This window comes from Culex pipiens, chromosome 1, assembly GCF_016801865.2.
Source record: "Culex pipiens pallens isolate TS chromosome 1, TS_CPP_V2, whole genome shotgun sequence".
Taxonomy (NCBI): Eukaryota; Metazoa; Arthropoda; class Insecta; order Diptera; family Culicidae; genus Culex; species Culex pipiens.
Genome location: NC_068937.1, coordinates 22,003,747 through 22,025,564, shown reverse-complemented (window position 1 = coordinate 22,025,564; position 21,818 = coordinate 22,003,747). Strand labels below are relative to the sequence as shown.

The following is a 21,818-nucleotide window of genomic DNA, read 5'->3' as shown; positions in this document are numbered from 1 at the left end:
CTGTCAACCGCTCTAACCTACCCCACTGCGTAGCGTCCCATCGTAGTTGATGCTGGCGGGCGTGATAAAGTCGCTGGTGCTACCGGCCGTCGCCGCCGCAAGGGTGCTCCCGTTGAAACCGCCCCAGTAAAATGAACAAAAATGTGGATGCTCCTCCAGCGGGTACAGATGGATCATACTTTTCGGCGGATCCCGACGGTTTTTTGCTTTGCTTTGTTGGTGACACAAGTGGTGCAGGCGTTTTGTTTACGTTTTTTTTTGTTTTGACAGATAGAGCGCGCGCGAGGGGTAAGACAGTTTGACAGTTTTTTTTTTTACATTGTTTTTGTTCGAGTTCACCGCGGTAGGGGGTAGGAATGTGACGAAGGAGTTGGATTTCGCTAGCCTACTTTGACCAGTTTTGGAGTGCCGCGGCTGTCACATTTTAGTCCGTTTCGGGCACAAACTTTACAGACACAACAACAACAACAGCAAGGGGTAGGACACCGGTGTCCGGACGGGTTGGCGGGTGGTGGCGTTCGGAGCCGGCGACACTGTCATCGTCGTGGCCACGTCAGCAGGGCCCCATTTTGATGAAGACAAATGACCACTTTCATCGGCCGGTCCGTCACTGGTGCTTCCGGCGTCAGTGATGACGATAATTCTGCCACTGTCAGCTTCTCGTCGTCGTCGGTTGCGGGTCGTTCCGGTCGGAGATAAGCCGGTGTCACTCATTGCGGGACGGGGAGTTGATTGTCGCACGACGGCGGCAGTTAATTAGTACTCGGCCGGGTAGTCCTGGAAAGAGGGGAGAAAAGACGAAACGATTAGATTTAATTAGTTAAATTTCGCCTAATTTGGAAAATTAAACGCACCAATGAACGCTTGGCAATGACCGCGAAGCGGTTCGGGGTGGTAGTTTGTCAGTATCTTAAATTTTACTGCTTAATTGCCGTTTCTTTGAAATCCTGAAGAGTCCCTCGGTATCTAGTGACAACTGTCAAACCGAGGGGAATGACAGTTCCATATTTCCCAAATTCTAAAATTTAAAATTGTCAAAATTGTCAAAATTGTCAAAATTGTCAAAATTGTCAAAATTGTCAAATTTGTCAAAATTGTCAAAATTGTCAAAATTGTCAAAATTGTCAAAATTGTCAAAATTGTCAAAATTGTCAAAATTGTCAAAATTGTCAAAATTGTCAAAATTGTCAAAATTGTCAAAATTGTCAAAATTGTCAAAATTGTCAAAATTGTCAAAATTGTCAAAATTGTCAAAATTGTCAAAATTGTCAAAATTGTCAAAATTGTCAAAATTGTCAAAATTGTCAAAATTGTCAAAATTGTCAAAATTGTCAAAATTGTCAAAATTGTCAAAATTGTCAAAATTGTCAAAATTGTCAAAATTGTCAAAATTGTCAAAATTGTCAAAATTGTCAAAATAATTGTCAAAATTGTCAAAATTGTCAAAATTGTCAAAATTGTCAAAATTGTCAAAATTGTCAAAATTGTCAAAATTGTCAAAATTGTCAAAATTGTCAATATTGACAAAATTGTCAAAATTGTCAAAATTGTCAAAATTGTCAAAATTGTCAAAATTGTCAAAATTGTCAAAATTGTCAAAATTGTCAAAATTGTCAAAATTGACAAAATTGACAAAATTGTCAAAAATTGTCAAAATTGTCAAAATTGTCAAAATTGTCAAAATTGTCAAAATTGTCAAAATTGTCAAAATTGTCAAAATTGTCAAAATTGTCAAAATTGTCAAAATTGTCAACATTGGAAAAAATTGTCACAATTGTCAAAATTGTCAAAATTGTCAACATTGTCAAAATTGTCAAAATTTTTAGCATTGTCAAAATTGTCAAAATTGTCAAAATTGTCAAAATTGTCAAAATTGTCAAAATTGTCAAAATTGTCAAAATTGTCAAAATTGTCAAAATTGTCAAAATTGTCAAAATTGTCAAAATTGTCAAAATTTTCAAAATTGTCAAAATTGTCAAAATTGACAAAATTGACAAAATTGTCAAAATTGACAAAATTGTCGAAATTGACAAAATTGTCAAAATTGGAAAAAAATGTCAGAATTGTCAAAATTGTCAAAATTGTCAAAATTGTCAAAATTGTCAAAATTGTCAACATTGTCAAAATTGACAAAATTGTCAAAATTGTCAAAATTGTCAAAATTGTCAAAATTGTCAAAATTGTCAAAATTGTCAAAATTGTCAAAATTGTCAAAATTGTCAAAATTGTCAAAATTGTCAAAATTGTCAAAATTGTCAAAATTGTCAAAATTGTCAAAATTGTCAAAATTGTCAAAATTTTCAAAATTGTCAAAATTGTCATAATTATCAAAATTTATTAAATTGACAAAATTGACAAAATTGTCAAAATTGACAAAATTGTCGAAATTGACAAAATTGTCAAAATTGGAAAAAAATGTCAAAATTGTCAAAATTGTCAAAATTGTCAAAATTGTCAAAATTGTCAAAATTGTCAAAATTGTCAAAATTTATTAAATTGACAAAATTTATTTAATTAAGAAAAAAGTTACAAAATTGTTTAAAAAAATTTAACCATTAATTATGAATTCCTTTTCTTTTATTTGTTTAATGTTTGGATAACTAGTTAGTATATTGTAGAAAAAGTTTAATGCAAGTCAATTTAAATTTATTAGCTGACAACAAACAGCCAACTAAGACCGCGTTTGCGTTTGACAGTTCTTATCTGATCTGCCATCTTTTCTGCTTACAAAACAACAAACCGGAACAAAACACGTGTACTATTCCTTCAAGAAACTTTTCTCCCCAGCCAGCCAAGGTCACAAACTTTTTCGATTACCCGGAAGCTTTATTATCTTCCGGATGGCTCCGACTGGTCAGGGAACTTTAAGCTTTTTTTCGCTCAACACAAGGACGCATCCGGGCGTAAACAAACCAATAGAAGGTGCAGCTTTTTGTTTCGTTTCGGAAAGAAGAGATGAGAAAAAGAAGCTGTTGCGAATCGGATATACCTACTTTCGTCGTACTTAAGCAGTTTAAATCGCGTCTGGAACTTTGTTTTGTTCCGTCAGCGTTAGCTGAGAAAGTGGGTAGAAAGTGGAAACTTTTTCGCTACTTTTTGTAAAGCGTGTAGCACTGACGTGAGCGGTTCGAGGGGTGCGTCGATGTTTGCTCACGTAAATAGCAGTTTCCATTTCAATAATATGTTTTCTCGCTCGAAATATATTCATTTTTTTTGCATTTATCGCAACAACTCACTTCTTCACAAAAGAAGGGAAAACTTGCTCCGTCGGCGAACGTGGCAAAAGTTTTCTTATTTTAATTTTCAACCTTTGTGCGCGAGGGGGTCTTCACTTTGATATCGCAAGTCCATAAGGAATTTCGAAATTCTCGACCTCTCCCTCAAAAAAAAAAAATAACTAACTTTGATACCCAAAAATGAGCTGACGAACGTGATCCTGGTGTTCGGGGAAACACGCTCGAGATGGATATTCCGAACGACCTTCGATTTTGCCCTTGTTCACAGAATCACGATTCATGATTTCAATTATCGCCGCCGACGCCGTCGGTTTTGGCCAACAGTTCCAGAAAAAGGCACCCAAGGGGAACAACTTTCTCCAGGAGGCGCTGGAAAATGGGGCGATTTGACAGTTCCGAACCCAAATTTGAGTAAAAGTCACACAAAAATTAGGCCCTTGCAGCAAAAGCTGCTTAAACTCAAAAAAACGAGTCCTTTTCAACCGACGTGTAATTTTGACAGCTGCCAGTGTTGCCAATTTGCCCTTGCAATTTCGATGCTGCAAAAAAGGCACAGTTGTGGATTGTGTGCAGACGTGTTTGTTTACACTCACACACACACACACGCATACTCCCACGGCGCGCGGAGCGCACGTGATAAAATTCCCAAAGTGGGTTCGAAGATCAGGAAAAAATCGAAGAAAATACACAAACTACCTGTCGCCGTGGTGTGACTGGCGACTTTCTTCTGTGCCATAATATGGTCTAGCGTGATAATCAGATAATGCTTTCGACCATTAAAAGTTGTCTGAGGGAATAGAAAATTGGGTTTGGAAGTTAGTGGGACAATATGGTTGGGGAGAAAATTAATTTCAAAATTTGTGTCGAGAAATGACTGAAATTGAGTTTATTTACATGCGATTTCAGTTGAACAAAATTTTGATTAGTTTTGCGAGATCGTGCATTTTGACAGATAGTCTACACAAGCTGAATGCCCGTTTTATGGTTTGAACTTTTGAGCTATCAAATTTAAATCCTGATTATTTAATTGACTTAAATAATCAGGATTTAAATTTGATAACTCAAAAGTTCAAACCTAAAAACGGGCATTCTTGTCGATATTTGCCAATATTTGTTAATATTTGTCAATATTTGGCAATATAAGTGAATATTTGTCAATATTTGTCAACAACTGTCAATATCTGTAAATACTTGACCCTTCTGGGTCAATGTAGATTCGAAAAGTACATTAAATTTCCCATAAAATGACACGTTCAAAAAAAATTAACAGTCGAGTAACGGAAAATGGGAAATTTTTAAAACTTTTTTAGTGTTTTTTCGATGAAAGAAACTTTTTTTGAAATTTTACAATTTTGACAATTTTGTCAATTTTGACAATTTTGACAATTTTGACAATTTTAACAATTTTGACAATTTTGACAATTTTGACAATTTTGACAATTTTGACAATTTTGACAATTTTGACAATTTTGACAATTTTGACAGTTTTGACAGTTTTGACAATTTTGACAATTTTGACAATTTTGACAATTTTGACAATTTTGACAATTTTGACAATTTTGACAATTTTGACAATTTTGACAATTTTGACAATTTTGACAATTTTGACAATTTTGACAATTTTGACAATTTTGACAATTTGGACAATTTTGAAAATTTTGAAAATTTTGACAATTATGACAATTTTGACAATTTTGGCAATTTTGACAATTTTGACAATTTTGACAATTTTGACAATTTTGACAATTTTGACAATTTTGACAATTTTGACAATTTTGACAATTTTGACAATTTTGACAATTTTGACAATTTTGACAATTTTTAACAATTTTGACAATTTTGACAATTTTGACAATTTTGACAATTTTGACAATTTTGACAATTTTGACAATTTTGACAATTTTGACAATTTTGACAATTTTGACAATTTTGACAATTTTGACAATTTTGACAGTTTTGACAATTTTGACAATTTTGACAATTTTGACAATTTTGACAATTTTGACAATTTTGACAATTTTGACAATTTTGACAATTTTGACAATTTTGACAATTTTGACAATTTTGACAATTTTGACAATTTTGACAATTTTGACAATTTTGACAATTTTGACAATTTTGACAATTTTGAAAATTTTGAAAATTTTGACAATTATGACAATTTTGACAATTTTGGCAATTTTGACAATTTTGACAATTTTGACAATTTTGACAATTTTGACAATTTTGACAATTTTGACAATTTTGACAATTTTGACAATTTTGACAATTTTGACAATTTTGACAATTTTGACAATTTTAACAATTTTGACAATTTTGACAATTTTGACAATTTTGACAATTTTGACAATTTTGACAATTTTGACAATTTTGACAATTTTGACAATTTTGACATCTTTGTCAAATAAGCTGGCAAGCATCAAAACGCGCTCGCGCTCAGATTATAACAGATCGTTCACCTCGCTCACTGCTTTGACCTGTCAGCGCTAAAAATAAGTTTGTTTTGAAACCGCGAAAGCCCACGCATTAATCCAATCAGTAGCCTGCTGCGATCATGGCTTCCTTCGATTGAACGGAATTGAGATGTTCAATCGAAGAAAATTTTCCTTTATTCATGCGAGGAAAAAAATGGAAGGAAATCCAATTGAAACACGATACAGCTTCTGGGAACGGCGAACAACGTCCTGTGGTTTAGCTTTTTGAACACGAGGGGGAGCAATAGCCTCTATTGCTCCAAGATGTTGGGGACATTCCAGGCGACAATGGCAATCGTATCGCAAAGAATGTATCTCTCTGTTATATCTTGCAATGTTTATACACGTTGAACTAAAATTATTTAAAAATCGAAAAAATAGAAAAACTGACAACACTGCCGCTTGACAATTTTGACAGCTCCCAAACAAAAACACCCAAACTGACAGCTCCCTAAAAATTAACAGTGTACCCAGTCGGAACCCAAGCTGTGCGTCCGTCCACACAGTCTGCCAACGGCAGGAATCACTGAGTGTAATCAAACATGATTGATATCGCATTGTTTACACACACGCACGCACCCACTCACCATGTGATGGCAGCACTGCCGGAACGACAACAAAGCAAGCATCCATGCCGACTGGAAAAGAGGGACATGGAGTTTTCCACGCCTGCTGCTGCCACCGGATTGCTCGGATGGCCAGGATTTTTATTGACGTATTTATGGCGGAACAAAAGCCAGTGGCAGGAAAATTCCATTCCAAATGGCTTATCACACACGGGAAGGGTTGCCAGACGGCGCAATTTTATTTTCGACACAACGCGCCAACTTTGGCAATTTAACAAAACAAAGCGTTTCGCCCTTTGTTTCGCCTGGCAGCACGTGTCAACAGCGTCAATCCAAGCTTTGCGGAATTGACGTTTCGCCGGGGAAGGGTTGTTTGTTTTTAAATCGATGACAAACAATAACAAAGTGGTCTAGCGCAGAACTTTCCGTCTTGCTATAGCGGATGAATGGGGGACAAATCTCGGTGGGAGTCTTAAAGCTTTGAGCAAATATTTTTGTACCGTGCGATTGTTCGCGGAAATTGAACTTTGTGCCGCGAGCGGAAAGTTCCATTTTCGGGGGAACTTTTGTTGACTTTTGGTGACGCAGTAGGCGTCGCTTAAGTGGTTGATCTATTTTAAAGTTCAACTTGAGGTTTCCTTAATTTTGATTAACAATTGATAGAAGTAGGGCTAACATTCTAAAATTCTAACAACATTCTAACAAAATTCAAACCAAATTCTAACGAGGATCCAAAAACATTCTAACAAAATTCTTACTAAATGTTAACAGAATTCTAACAATGTTCTAAAAAAAATCTAAAAAAAACTCTTACAAAATTTTAAACAAATTTTAACAAAATTCTGACAAAATTTTAACCAAATTCTAAAAAAATTCTAACAAAGTTCTCATAAAATTCTTAAAAAATTCTCACAAATTTCTCCCAAAGTTCTGACTATATTCTGACAAAATTATGACATAATTCTGACAAATTTCTCAAAAAATTCTGACAAAATAATTTAAAAATTATAACAAAATTCTAAAAAAAAATAACAAAGATTTAAGAAAATTCTAACAAAATTCTATCAAAAATCTAACTAAATTGTAACAAAATTTAAAAAATCAAGCAAAATTCATACAAAAATCAAACAAAATTCAACAAAATTCTAACCAAATTCAACAAAATCCAGATCAAAATTGTCAAATTTGTCAAAATTGTCAAAATTGTCAAAATTGTCAAAATTGTCAAAATTGTCAAAATTGTCAAAATTGTCAAAATTGTCAAAATTGTCAAAATTGTCAAAATTGTCAAAATTGTCAAAATTGTCAAAATTGTCAAAATTGTCAAAATTGTCAAAATTGTCAAAATTGTCAAAATTGTCAAAATTGTCAAAATTGTCAAAATTGTCAAAATTGTCAAAATTGTCAAAATTGTCAAAATTGTCAAAATTGTCAAAATTGTCAAAATTGTCAAAATTGTCAAAATTGTCAAAATTGTCAAAATTGTCAAAATTGTCAAAATTGTCAAAATTGTCAAAATTGTCAAAATTGTCAAAATTGTCAAAATTGTCAAAATTGTCAAATTGTCAAAATTGTCAAAATTGTCAAAATTGTCAAAATTGTCAAAATTGTCAAAATTGTCAAAATTGTCAAAATTGTCAAAATTGTCAAAATTGTCAAAATTGTCAAAATTGTCAAAATTGTCAAAATTGTCAAAATTGTCAAAATTGTCAAAATTGTCAAAATTGTCAAAATTGTCAAAATTGTCAAAATTGTCAAAATTGTCAAAATTGTCAAAATTGTCAAAATTGTCAAAATTGTCAAAATTGTCAAAATTGTCAAAATTGTCAAAATTGTCAAAATTGTCAAAATTGTCAAAATTGTCAAAATTGTCAAAATTGTCAAAATTGTCAAAATTGTCAAAATTGTCAAAATTGTCAAAATTGTCAAAATTGTCAAAATTGTCAAAATTGTCAAAATTGTCAAAATTGTCAAAATTGTCAAAATTGTCAAAATTGTCAAAATTGTCAAAATTGTCAAAATTGTCAAAATTGTCAAAATTGTCAAAATTGTCAAAATTGTCAAAATTGTCAAAATTGTCAAAATTGTCAAAATTGTCAAAATTGTCAAAATTGTCAAAATTGTCAAAATTGTCAAAATTGTCAAAATTGTCAAAATTGTCAAAATTGTCAAAATTGTCAAAATTGTCAAAATTGTCAAAATTGTCAAAATTGTCAAAATTGTCAAAATTGTCAAAATTGTCAAAATTATCAAAATTGTCAAAATTGTTAAAATTGTCAAAATTGTCAAAATTGTCAAAATTGTCAAAATTGTCAAAATTGTCAAAATTGTCAAAATTGTCAAAATTGTCAAAATTGTCAAAATTTACAAAATTGTCAAAATTTACAAAATTTACAAAATTTACAAAATTTGCAAAATTTACAAAATTTACAAAATTTACAAAATTTACAAAATTTACAAAATTTACAAAATTTACAAAATTTACAAAATTTACAAAATTTACAAAATTTACAAAATTTACAAAATTTACAAAATTTACAAAATTTACAAAATTTACAAAATTTACAAAATTTACAAAATTTACAAAATTTACAAAATTTACAAAATTTACAAAATTTACAAAATTTACAAAATTTACAAAATTTACAAAATTTACAAAATTTACAAAATTTACAAAATTTACAAAATTTACAAAATTTACAAAATTTACAAAATTTACAAAATTTACAAAATTTACAAAATTTACAAACTTTACAAAATTTACAAAATTTACAAAATTTACAAAATTTACAAAATTTACAAAATTTACAAAATTTACAAAATTTACAAAATTTACAAAATTTACAAAATTTACAAAATTTACAAAATTTACAAAATTTACAAAATTTACAAGATATACAAAATTTATTGTTAGTTTTTTTAAGACGTTTGACAGCTACAGGTTGTCAAACATGAAACCGACTCATTTCTGAGTACACGCAAATTCAAAATCACTTATTTTTCGTCAAAACCGAACCTTCTCAGAAATGAATAAATGAGGTCATCAATAAAGTCAGAATTGTGGAAATTTCACTCAGAGTAAAACAAAAATTTGAGAGAAATTCACTCGAATCTGTCAGATGCTTTATTAACAAAATTGTTTGTAGGTTTGATTTGGACAAAAAATGAGTAATCTCAAATGTGCGTGCACAACTTGTTGCCATCAAACGTCAAACGTTGTGTGTTTGAAATGAGTAGTTTTCCTTTTTATAGCACGACCGCCATTATGGCATCGATTAATTAATCTAACAGCCGTGAAACTTGCGCAGACCAAAGTAGTAAAAACAAAGCGCGATTCTTGCACTCTTTCTCTCGCGCGAGACCAATTAACACTTGGTGAAACTTTTTTTCTGCTCCTTCGTCGTAAATCTTGCAGCACGTCCGTGAACAACACTTAAAAGTTGCTCCTCTCGGGTTTCTGTGAAAATGAAAACTTTTCAAACGGCGTGTGGGCGCACAATCCTCCTCCCCCGAAAGGCTGCAACACGCTCGCTCTCGACCGTAATTGGTAAATAAATAAATTTATTTTGGCCCCCTCGAAAGTGACGGTTCAATTTTAGTAAATTTAGTAAATCATAGATTAAAATTAAGATAAAAAATGATAAATTGGGAGCACTGATTCGTACGAATGTCAATTTGAAAGCAGGGTTGTCAAATAATATTAACTTTCAAATAAACAAAAGGTTGGCAACAAAACCTCATAAAGCTGTCAATTTGTATTTCAAAAAGTTTTTCTCGTAATTTGTCTTCAAATTGCAGCTATGTTTAACCTAATTTGCACAATGAATTACTCAAAAAACTCAAGAGTTTGACAAATTTATTACCCCTCTCAAGTGTCCCAAGTGTCAAAATTGCACGTGTCATGCAAGCTGATGCATTTTTGGTCCGAAAACCTTGACTACAAGAAAAACCCAGACTGGTGGCTCCAGCGAGGACCCACTTTTTGAGGTTATGGGAGCTTCCTTCCAGTTGATTGACTGACTGATCGAAGTCGGCGACGACGGCGTCGTCGACTGACACGATTGACGAGGGTCGTGGCTTGCTACGTTGGTGTGTCAACTTTTAATGGCGTCTGAAACGTTGTTGTTGCGACTCGTTACCGGGAATGCTGGGATTAGGGAATCGCCTGCTTTTTTTTTGCAGACAGCGCTACAAATCAGGACTTTTTCGAGTTGATTGGAGGGGGTTTGTGATAACTCGATAACGTGATTGAGCACTTTTAAAATTAGCTGTGAAGTTTTATTTCCTGCGAAATTGATGGAGGGTTTTTAACGTGTACTTTGACAGCTGCAAACAAAAATAGGCTGAACAATTAAAAGGGTCTATCTGAAATTGGTTTTCTGACAGTTTGGACGTGATAAAGCAAAGGGCCTATCAATACGTTTTAGCTATCTGACAAATGTCAAAGACATTGCATTTTCACCGCCAAACCGCATCATTTTTCTTCATTAACACACACTCACAAGTAACAACAACGCCAACTTTGTCCAATTTTCTTGCCACTCTCGAAAACAGCCAAAAGCAGATGTACTGCTGCGCTTAACCAACAAAGTTATCTACTTAAGGGGTAGTCGCTCACCCGCAAGAAGAAGCTTAAAAAAAGCTGTCGAAAAAATGCCAGCAAATAAATAGAACCATTCCGACACCACCACCACCGTCATGTTTTCAAATAGACTGGCAATAAGAGAGTCCAAGACAGAAAAAAACAATAGTGGAAAGAGAAACATCGTCGCGTCAGAGTCTGCACAAAAGATTAAGACAGTCGGTGTGAAGGAACGAAACTACGAGAAAAGCAATGTTTTTCTTCGTGATGGCTTTTTCGGGGTGATTTTTCTTGTTTTCTTGCGAAAAGATAGTGTGAATGTTTGATTTTAGAATAAAAAAAATATTTGCCTAAAAAAATCCGTCAAACTGGCAACACTGCCGACCAAAATTTCATTTGACGTTTCCTTACACGCTAAACTGACTTTACCCAACTTTCAACCCTTTTTCACCCACTATCAAAAACAGCTGGCGGCGTCCTTCCCAACGTGTACATTTTTCACATTTCAACCGATGTTACACGGTTGAATTGTGTTTTTCTTTTTTTTCACCCATTTTGCCACAAACAAACATCCCTTCAGAGTCTTTATTGACCCTGGGAATGTAATTTTGGTTTGTCCACCTGTCACCGCAGCACAAAAAAAAAAAAACAAAACATTACTCCTCATTTGACAGCCATTTCGCCCCGAATTGACAGTTCTCGCAGCGACGGCACCGAAAGAGAAAGGTTAGGTTAGGTTATGGGACTGATTTTTTTGTGTGAAATAAATCAGAAGACTTTAACGAAATTGGAAAATTTAGCTTCGCGGAATGACCGGCCACCATAATTGTGAGCCCAAGGCGGTGCGGCGAAGCCGGCATGTTAATCTATAACATTATCAAAATTGTCAAAATTGTGAAAATTGTCAAAATTGACAAAATTGTCAAAATTGTCAAAATTGTCAAAATTGTCAAAATTGTCAAAATTGTCAAAATTGTCTAAATTGTCAAAATTGTCAAAATTGTCAAAATTGTCAAAATTGTCAAAATTGTCAAAATTGCCAAAATTGTCAAAATTGTCAAAATTGTCAAAATTGTCAAAATTGTCAAAATTTTCAAAATTGTCAAAATTGACAAAATTGACAAAATTGTCAAAATTGTCAAAATTGTCAAAATTGTCAAAATTGTCCAAATTGTCCAAATTGTCAAAATTGTCAAAATTGTCAAAATTGTCAAAATTGTCAAAATTGTCAAAATTGTCAAAATTGTCAAAATTGTCAAAATTGTCAAAATTGTCAAAATTGTCAAAATTGTCAAAATTGTCAAAATTGTCAAAATTGTCAAAATTGTCAAAATTGTCAAAATTGTCAAAATTGTCAAAATTGTCAAAATTGTCAAAATTGTCAAAATTGTCAAAATTGTCAAAATTGTCAAAATTGTCAAAATTGTCAAAATTGTCAAAATTGTCAAAATTGTCAAAATTGTCAAAATTGTCAAAATTGTCAAAATTGTCAAAATTGTCAAAATTGTCAAAATTGTCAAAATTGTCAAAATTGTCAAAATTGTCAAAATTGTCAAAATTGCCAAAATTGTCAAAATTGTCAAAATTGTCAAAATTGTCAAAATTGTCAAAATTGTCAAAATTGTCAAAATTGTCAAAATTGTCAAAATTGTCAAAATTGTCAAAATTGTCAAAATTGTCAAACTTGTCAAAATTGTCAAAATTGTCAAAATTGTCAAAATTGTCAAAATTGTCAAAATTGTCAAAATTGTCAAAATTGTCAAAATTGTCAAAATTGTCAAAATTGTCAAAATTGTCAAAATTGTCAAAATTGTCAAAATTGTCAAAATTGTCAAAATTGTCAAAATTGTCAAAATTGACAAAATTGTCAAAATTGTCAAAATTGTCAAAATTGTCAAAATTGTCAAAATTGTCAAAATTGTCAAAATTGTCAAAATTTTCAAAATTGTCAAAATTGTCAAAATTGTCAAAATTGTCAAAATTGTCAAAATTGTCAAAATTGTCAAAATTGTCAAAATTGACAAAATTGTCAAAATTGTCAAAATTGTCAAAATTGTCAAAATTGTCAAAATTGACAAAATTGTCAAAATTGTCAAAATTGTCAAAATTGTCAAAATTGTCAAAATTGTCAAAATTTGCAAAATTTGCAAAATTGTCAAAATTGTCAAAATTGTCAAAATTGACAAAATTGACAAAATTGACAAAATTGTCAAAATTGTCAAAATTGTCAAAATTGTCAAAATTGTCATAATTGTCAAAATTGTCAAAATTGTCAAAATTGTCAAAATTGTCAAAATTGTCAAAATTGTCAAAATTGTCAAAATTGTCAAAATTGTCAAAATTGTCAAAATTGTCCAAATTGTCCAAATTGTCAAAATTGTCAAAATTGTCAAAATTGTCAAAATTGTCAAAATTGTCAAAATTGTCAAAATTGTCAAAATTGTCAAAATTGTCAAAATTGTCAAAATTGTCAAAATTGTCAAAATTGTCAAAATTGTCAAAATTGTCAAAATTGTCAAAATTGTCAAAATTGTCAAAATTGTCAAAATTGTCAAAATTGTCAAAATTGTCAAAATTGTCAAAATTGTCAAAATTGACAAAATTGTCAAAATTGTCAAAATTGACAAAATTGTCAAAATTGTCAAAATTGTCAAAATTGTCAAAATTGTCAAAATTGTCAAAATTGTCAAAATTGTCAAAATTGTCAAAATTGTCAAAATTGTCAAAATTGTCAAAATTGTCAAAATTGTCAAAATTGTCAAAATTGTCAAAATTGTCAAAATTGTCAAAATTGTCAAAATTGACAAAATTTGCAAAATTTGCAAAATTGTCAAAATTGTCAAAATTGTCAAAATTGTCAAAATTGTCAAAATTGTCAAAATTGTCAAAATTGTCAAAATTGTCAAAATTGTCAAAATTGTCAAAATTGTCAAAATTGTCAAAATTGTCAAAATTGTCAAAATTGTCAAAATTGTCAAAATTGTCAAAATTGTCAAAATTGTCAAAATTGTCAAAATTGTCAAAATTGTCGAAATTGTCAAAATTGTCAAAATTTGCAAAATTTGCAAAATTGTCAAAATTGTCAAAATTGTCAAAATTGTCAAAATTGTCAAAATTGTCAAAATTGTCAAAATTGTCAAAATTGTCAAAATTGTCAAAATTGTCAAAATTGTCAAAATTGTCAAAATTGTCGAAATTGTCAAAATTGTCAAAATTGTCAAAATTGTCAAAATTGTCAAAATTGTCAAAATTGTCAAAATTGTCAAAATTGTCAAAATTGTCAAAATTGTCAAAATTGTCAAAATTGTCAAAATTGTCAAAATTGTCAAAATTGTCAAAATTGTCAAAATTGTCAAAATTTCAAAATTTGCAAAATTTGCAAAATTGTCAAAATTGTCAAAATTGTCAAAATTGTCAAAATTGTCAAAATTGTCAAAATTGACAAAATTGACAAAATTGTCAAAATTGTCAAAATTGTCAAAATTGTCAAAATTGTCAAAATTGTCAAAATTGTCAAAATTGTCAAAATTGTCAAAATTGTCAAAATTGTCAAAATTGACAAAATTGTCAAAATTGTTAAAATCTTTCACAAAGGAAGGAAGTTTATAAGTTGACTCAAAACGATTGAGGTCAAACGTAAAATTTGGGTAAATTTTACAGGGAATTCATAGAAAAAATGAAACTCACACAGAAATCAATTGAATGAAAACTTTCAATACATATTCTGAGTGAAAATATCTCAGAAATAAGTTATTTCAAATAAGTGTGTGAAGTGACAGCTGTCAGACTACACACTCAAACAATAGTACTAATTTCTCCAAACTACCCCGAAAAAAAGGGTAAACACATCCTTCCTGTCACTTCCCTTCTAGCAAGCAGTGCTGCCAGCTCTGATTACACGTCGGCCTCACTCAAACAAATCGCAAAACCCCCCCAACTCTTCCGACACCTGAAGCAGGTTCCCTCTCAAATCGCACAACCCCGGGCACGAATTCAATCAAACCTCCATCAAAGTTTTGCATGCACGACTCCGCTCCGGTTCGTGACACTTTGCAGGTTAGGTTTTGCGACGACAAAAAAATCGCAAAATGATTGATTTTGTTTGCCAATTATTTGCCGCGTTGACAGTAGTAGGCGGCGACGCCGAAGATCCGAAAACGTCAACGTTTGACAGGTGGGCGTTGCAAAGTCCGGAACGGCGCTTCGACCGTCTTTGTCGCGACCGTGAACTTGGCCGGAGATTTACGGTTATGGCGGAGAAGGTGAGGGGGCGGGTGTTGAAAAATGGCTCTTTTTCCCCCTCGATTTTCTAAGACTGGCAGTGTGGCGATTACTCGGACGATTGCCGGTGTCGGAAGGACACATGCCACAAGTTGAAGGACTCTCTCGGACGAAAGAAATAGGATAATGTTTGGGGTACTTTTGCCCGCTTGATAAACGAGGGAAATTAGTCTGGACTGGGATTTGTCAAAGCTGGTTTCTGGAAAGTGCTTTTTAGGGAAAATGGCAGCCATTTCTCTTCTTCAATTGCTTTATTCCAATCGTAGTGAGCTGTTGTTATGCCGGCTCTGCATTTGACAGCTTAAGTTTGACAGTACTGCACCTTTAGCGTAGTCTACCTTGTTTTTGTTACGTTGAAGCAAGGTAAACAAAGCGCAAGGTGTGGTCGTTTACCCAACCTGTCAAACGCAGCAGACTGAAGTTAAAAGCACAACCAAACTCTAATTACGCCAAGTTGGGGATTAATTACCATATGTGGAAGTTTTTGGCAAACTGCGCTAAAATCTCATTAATTGGTCTGACAAGCCGGAAGCACATTTTCTCGCAAAGTGTAATAAACAAGTTGTCGGAACTTATTTCGACGCTCGTGTGGGCACTTGAGAAAACTTGTAAACAAAGAACGCCGTTTGCCATAATGGCGTCTGCTATAAAATCGCGCAGCTGTAAAAATGTCATAATTTTGACAGTTCTCACCCAAGTTGATATCAGGAATATTTTTACCGTGCAAAGCGATGAATGGGTTGTTAATTGTGGGCCGTATCCGGGGGCAGATGAGTCGGTTCATGGCCGACTGTGTTGCGTCAGCTTTACCCTCCCTCGGCAGATTCATTCAAGGTCGTGAACCGTTTTCATCAGCTTGCTGTGATGATTTCTGTGGGATTTAGCAGGACGGTCACTTAATCTCGGGTAGCTGAAGTCAGAGTCGTTGTTATCAATAAATCTTACCTAACTTGATTTGAAGTTCTAAATCATCAAATATTGAAGTCTTCATCAAAAATTTAAAGTACCACAGAACTTACCGCGGCAGAAAATTCAAGTTTGATTGCCCTTCTCCGTCTGAAACTGAAATCACGCAGCCTGCTGTGTTTTCTCTTGGCCCAAACAGCTGGCAGATAAGACCTTACATTTTCCTATAAAATCATGTTTTTCCTTTAGAGCGCTGCCTTCCGGCAGCCGACACGTGTACCATCGAAATAACGAGCTTTGTTATTGAAAAAAAAAAAATCGATTCCAAATGTGAAAAGGGCGTAACATTTCAGCTGTCAAAATTCAAAATGTCATTGATATGTTCAACACATCTGACAGCACTTGATGTGTCGTCATTTTGACAAGTCAATCATTGTTTACAACTCTCTGAAAAGGAAAGCCCCTTTTCACTCGATACGCCCTTCCGAGAATACCCACTCCCATGAGTAGAGCGCAAGAAGATAATTTACATCGATCTCACGCAGCCCACTTGGATCGAATTACCTTCCCAAGCTGGGAAGGGGGCAAGGACCTTCGGTAAAATTCCATCGGAGGGCCCCCCTCCCGCCGCACGTCACATTTTGACAGCTTGTACTATCAACAAACTTGTAAAACACAAGCACCAGGACGTGCGAATCGATTTCGTGTTGATTGCCGAAGAGTTTGCTTCTTTGAAGTTTGAGCGGTCCTCGAGAACCTTCAATCACATTCTAAATAAGGAAAAATTTTGAGGAGTTTTTGTTATGGGAAGGTGAACAGATCCTTCAACTGGTTGCTTGCGAAAAGAAAATGTCAATCAGCACTCGAGTTGTTCTCAAATGTGGAATAAAAACATTTTGAAATACTGGCCACACTTTCTTCTTTGTGAACTGTCAAATGACATTGTTTTACGTCGTCGGTTTTACACTCTTATTTTTTTAATCTTAAGAATTTTAAGAATTTTAAGAGTTTTAAGAATTTTAAGAATTTCAAGAATTTCAAGAATTTTAAGAATTTCAAGAATTTCAAGAATTTTAAGAATTTTAAGAATTTTAAGAATTTTAAGAATTTTAAGAATTTTAAGAATTTTAAGAATTTTAAGAATTTTAAGAATTTTAAGAATTTTAAGAATTTTAAGAATTTTAAGAATTTTAAGAATTTTAAGAATTTTAAGAATTTTAAGAATTTTAAGAATTTTAAGAATTTTAAGAATTTTAAGAATTTTAAGAATTTTAAGAATTTTAAGAATTTTAAGAATTTTAAGAATTTTAAGAATTTTAAGAATTTTAAGAATTTTAAGAATTTTAAGAATTTTAAGAATTTTAAGAATTTTAAGAATTTTAAGAATTTTAAGAATTTTAAGAATTTTAAGAATTTTAAGAATTTTAAGAATTTTAAGAATTTTAAGAATTTTAAGAATTTTAAGAATTTTAAGAATTTTAAGAATTTTAAGAATTTTAAGAATTTTAAGAATTTTAAGAATTTTAAGAATTTTAAGAATTTTAAGAATTTTAAGAATTTTAAGAATTTTAAGAATTTTAAGAATTTTAAGAATTTTAAGAATTTTAAGAATTTTAAGAATTTTAAGAATTTTAAGAATTTTAAGAATTTTAAGAATTTTAAGAATTTTAAGAATTTTAAGAATTTTAAGAATTTTAAGAATTTTAAGAATTTTAAGAATTTTAAGAATTTTAAGAATTTTAAGAATTTTAAGAATTTTAAGAATTTTAAGAATTTTAAGAATTTTAAGAATTTTAAGAATTTTAAGAATTTTAAGAATTTTAAGAATTTTAAGAATTTTAAGAATTTTAAGAATTTTAAGAATTTTAAGAATTTTAAGAATTTTAAGAATTTTAAGAATTTTAAGAATTTTAAGAATTTTAAGAATTTTAAGAATTTTAAGAATTTTAAGAATTTTAAGAATTTTAAGAATTTTAAGAATTTTAAGAATTTTAAGAATTTTAAGAATTTTAAGAATTTTAAGAATTTTAAGAATTTTAAGAATTTTAAGAATTTTAAGAATTTTAAGAATTTTAAGAATTTTAAGAATTTTAAGAATTTTAAGAATTTTAAGAATTTTAAGAATTTTAAGAATTTTAAGAATTTTAAGAATTTTAAGAATTTTAAGAATTTTAAGAATTTTAAGAATTTTAAGAATTTTAAGAATTTTAAGAATTTTAAGAATTTTAAGAATTTTAAGAATTTTAAGAATTTTAAGAATTTTAAGAATTTTAAGAATTTTAAGAATTTTAAGAATTTTAAGAATTTTAAGAATTTTAAGAATTTTAAGAATTTTAAGAATTTTAAAAATTTTAAGAATTATAAGAATTTTAAGAATTTTAAGAATTTTAAAAATTTTAAAAATTTTAAGAATTTAAAAGAATTTTAAGAATTTTAAGAATTTTAAGAATTTTAAGAATTTTAAGAATTTTAAGAATTTTAAGAATTTTAAGAATTTTAAGAATTTTAAGAATTTTAAGAATTTTAAGAATTTTAAGAATTTTAAGAATTTTAAGAATTTTAAGAATTTTAAGAATTTTAAGAATTTTAAGAATTTTAAGAATTTTAAGAATTTTAAGAATTTTAAGAATTTTAAGAATTTTAAGAATTTTAAGAATTTTAAGAATTTTAAGAATTTTAAGAATTTTAAGAATTTTAAGAATTTTAAGAATTTTAAGAATTTTAAGAATTTTAAGAATTTTAAGAATTTTAAGAATTTTAAGAATTTTAAGAATTTTAAGAATTTTAAGAATTTTAAGAATTTTAAGAATTTTAAGAATTTTAAGAATTTTAAGAATTTTAAGAATTTTAAGAATTTTAAGAATTTTAAGAATTTTAAGAATTTTAAGAATTTTAAGAATTTTAAGAATTTTAAGAATTTTAAGAATTTTAAGAATTTTAAGAATTTTAAGAATTTTAAGAATTTTAAGAATTTTAAGAATTTTAAGAATTTTAAGAATTTTAAGAATTTTAAGAATTTTAAGAATTTTAAGAATTTTAAGAATTTTAAGAATTTTAAGAATTTTAAGAATTTTAAGAATTTTAAGAATTTTAAGAATTTTAAGAATTTTAAGAATTTTAAGAATTTTAAGAATTTTAAGAATTTTAAGAATTTTAAGAATTTTAAGAATTTTAAGAATTTTAAGAATTTTAAGAATTTTAAGAATTTTAAGAATTTTAAGAATTTTAAGAATTTTAAGAATTTTAAGAATTTTAAGAATTTTAAGAATTTTAAGAATTTTAAGAATTTTAAGAATTTTAAGAATTTTAAGAATTTTAAGAATTTTAAGAATTTTAAGAATTTTAAGAATTTTAAGAATTTTAAGAATTTTAAGAATTTTAAGAATTTTAAGAATTTTAAGAATTTTAAGAATTTTAAGAATTTTAAGAATTTTAAGAATTTTAAGAATTTTAAGAATTTTAAGAATTTTAAGAATTTTAAGAATTTTAAGAATTTTAAGAATTTTAAGAATTTTAAGAATTTTAAGAATTTTAAGAATTTTAAGAATTTTAAGAATTTTAAGAATTTTAAGAATTTTAAGAATTTTAAGAATTTTAAGAATTTTAAGAATTTTAAGAATTTTAAGAATTTTAAGAATTTTAAGAATTTTAAGAATTTTAAGAATTTTAAGAATTTTAAGAATTTTAAGAATTTTAAGAATTTTAAGAATTTTAAGAATTTTAAGAATTTTAAGAATTTTAAGAATTTTAAGAATTTTAAGAATTTTAAGAATTTTAAGAATTTTAAGAATTTTAAGAATTTTAAGAATTTTAAGAATTTTAAGAATTTTAAGAATTTTAAGAATTTTAAGAATTTTAAGAATTTTAAGAATTTTAAGAATTTTAAGAATTTTAAGAATTTTAAGAATTTTAAGAATTTTAAGAATTTTAAGAATTTTAAGAATTTTAAGAATTTTAAGAATTTTAAGAATTTTAAGAATTTTAAGAATTTTAAGAATTTTAAGAATTTTAAGAATTTTAAGAATTTTAAGAATTTTAAGAATTTTAAGAATTTTAAGAATTTTAAGAATTTTAAGAATTTTAAGAATTTTAAGAATTTTAAGAATTTTAAGAATTTTAAGAATTTTAAGAATTTTAAGAATTTTAAGAATTTTAAGAATTTTAAGAATTTTAAGAATTTTAAGAATTTTAAGAATTTTAAGAATTTTAAGAATTTTAAGAATTTTAAGAATTTTAAGAATTTTAAGAATTTTAAGAATTTTAAGAATTTTAAGAATTTTAAGAATTTTAAGAATTTTAAGAATTTTAAGAATTTTAAGAATTTTAAGAATTTTAAGAATTTTAAGAATTTTAAGAATTTTAAGAATTTTAAGAATTTTAAGAATTTTAAGAATTTTAAGAATTTTAAGAATTTTAAGAATTTTAAGAATTTTAAGAATTTTAAGAATTTTAAGAATTTTAAGAATTTTAAGAATTTTAAGAATTTTAAGAATTTTAAGAATTTTAAGAATTTTAAGAATTTTAAGAATTTTAAGAATTTTAAGAATTTTAAGAATTTTAAGAATTTTAAGAATTTTAAGAATTTTAAGAATTTTAAGAATTTTAAGAATTTTAAGAATTTTAAGAATTTTAAGAATTTTAAGAATTTTAAGAATTTTAAGAATTTTAAGAATTTTAAGAATTTTAAGAATTTTAAGAATTTTAAGAATTTTAAGAATTTTAAGAATTTTAAGAATTTTAAGAATTTTAAGAATTTTAAGAATTTTAAGAATTTTAAGAATTTTAAGAATTTTAAGAATTTTAAGAATTTTAAGAATTTTAAGAATTTTAAGAATTTTAAGAATTTTAAGAATTTTAAGAATTTTAAGAATTTTAAGAATTTTAAGAATTTTAAGAATTTTAAGAATTTTAAGAATTTTAAGAATTTTAAGAATTTTAAGAATTTTAAGAATTTTAAGAATTTTAAGAATTTAAGAATTTTAAGAATTTTAAGAATTTTAAGAATTTTAAGAATTTTAAGAATTTTAAGAATTTTAAGAATTTTAAGAATTTTAAGAATTTTAAGAATTTTAAGAATTTCAAGAATTTTAAGAATTTTAAGAATTTTAAGAATTTTAAGAATTTTAAGAATTTTAAGAATTTTAAGAATTTTAAGAATTTTAAGAATTTTAAGAATTTTAAGAATTTTAAGAATTTTAAGAATTTTAAGAATTTTAAGAATTTTAAGAATTTTAAGAATTTTAAGAATTTTAAGAATTTTAAGAATTTTAAGAATTTTAAGAATTTTAAGAATTTTAAGAATTTTAAGAATTTTAAGAATTTTAAGAATTTTAAGAATTTTAAGAATTTTAAGAATTTTAAGAATTTTAAGAATTTTAAGAATTTTAAGAATTTTAAGAATTTTAAGAATTTTAAGAATTTTAAGAATTTTAAGAATTTTAAGAATTTTAAGAATTTTAAGAATTTTAAGAATTTTAAGAATTTTAAGAATTTTAAGAATTTTAAGAATTTTAAGAATTTTAAGAATTTTAAGAATTTTAAGAATTTTAAGAATTTTAAGAATTTTAAGAATTTTAAGAATTTTAAGAATTTTAAGAATTTTAAGAATTTTAAGAATTTTAAGAATTTTAAGAATTTTAAGAATTTTAAGAATTTTAAGAATTTTAAGAATTTTAAGAATTTTAAGAATTTTAAGAATTTTAAGAATTTTAAGAATTTTTAGAACTTTAAGAATTTTAAGAATTTTAAGAATTTTAAGAATTTTAAGAATTTT

The 21,818-nt window shown here is 28.2% G+C and overlaps 2 protein-coding genes across 2 annotated transcripts in view; both read right to left on the bottom strand.

Annotated features, from left to right (window-relative positions):
• Window positions 1-769, bottom strand: part of LOC120427555 (probable G-protein coupled receptor B0563.6) — a 42,208-nt gene extending 41,439 nt beyond the window's left edge. The window contains exon 1 of the mRNA XM_039592431.2: window positions 22-769. Coding sequence (XP_039448365.1) covers window positions 22-177 — 156 coding nt within the window. The 5' untranslated portion in view covers window positions 178-769. The remainder of the gene's footprint in view (window positions 1-21) is intronic.
• Window positions 757-21,818, bottom strand: part of LOC128092830 (basic proline-rich protein-like) — a gene marked incomplete at its 5' end in the record, with an annotated part of 24,664 nt that continues 3,602 nt past the window's right edge. Inside the window, one exon of the mRNA XM_052707656.1 lies at window positions 757-777. Within this exon, the coding sequence (XP_052563616.1) occupies window positions 757-777 (21 nt within the window). The remainder of the gene's footprint in view (window positions 778-21,818) is intronic.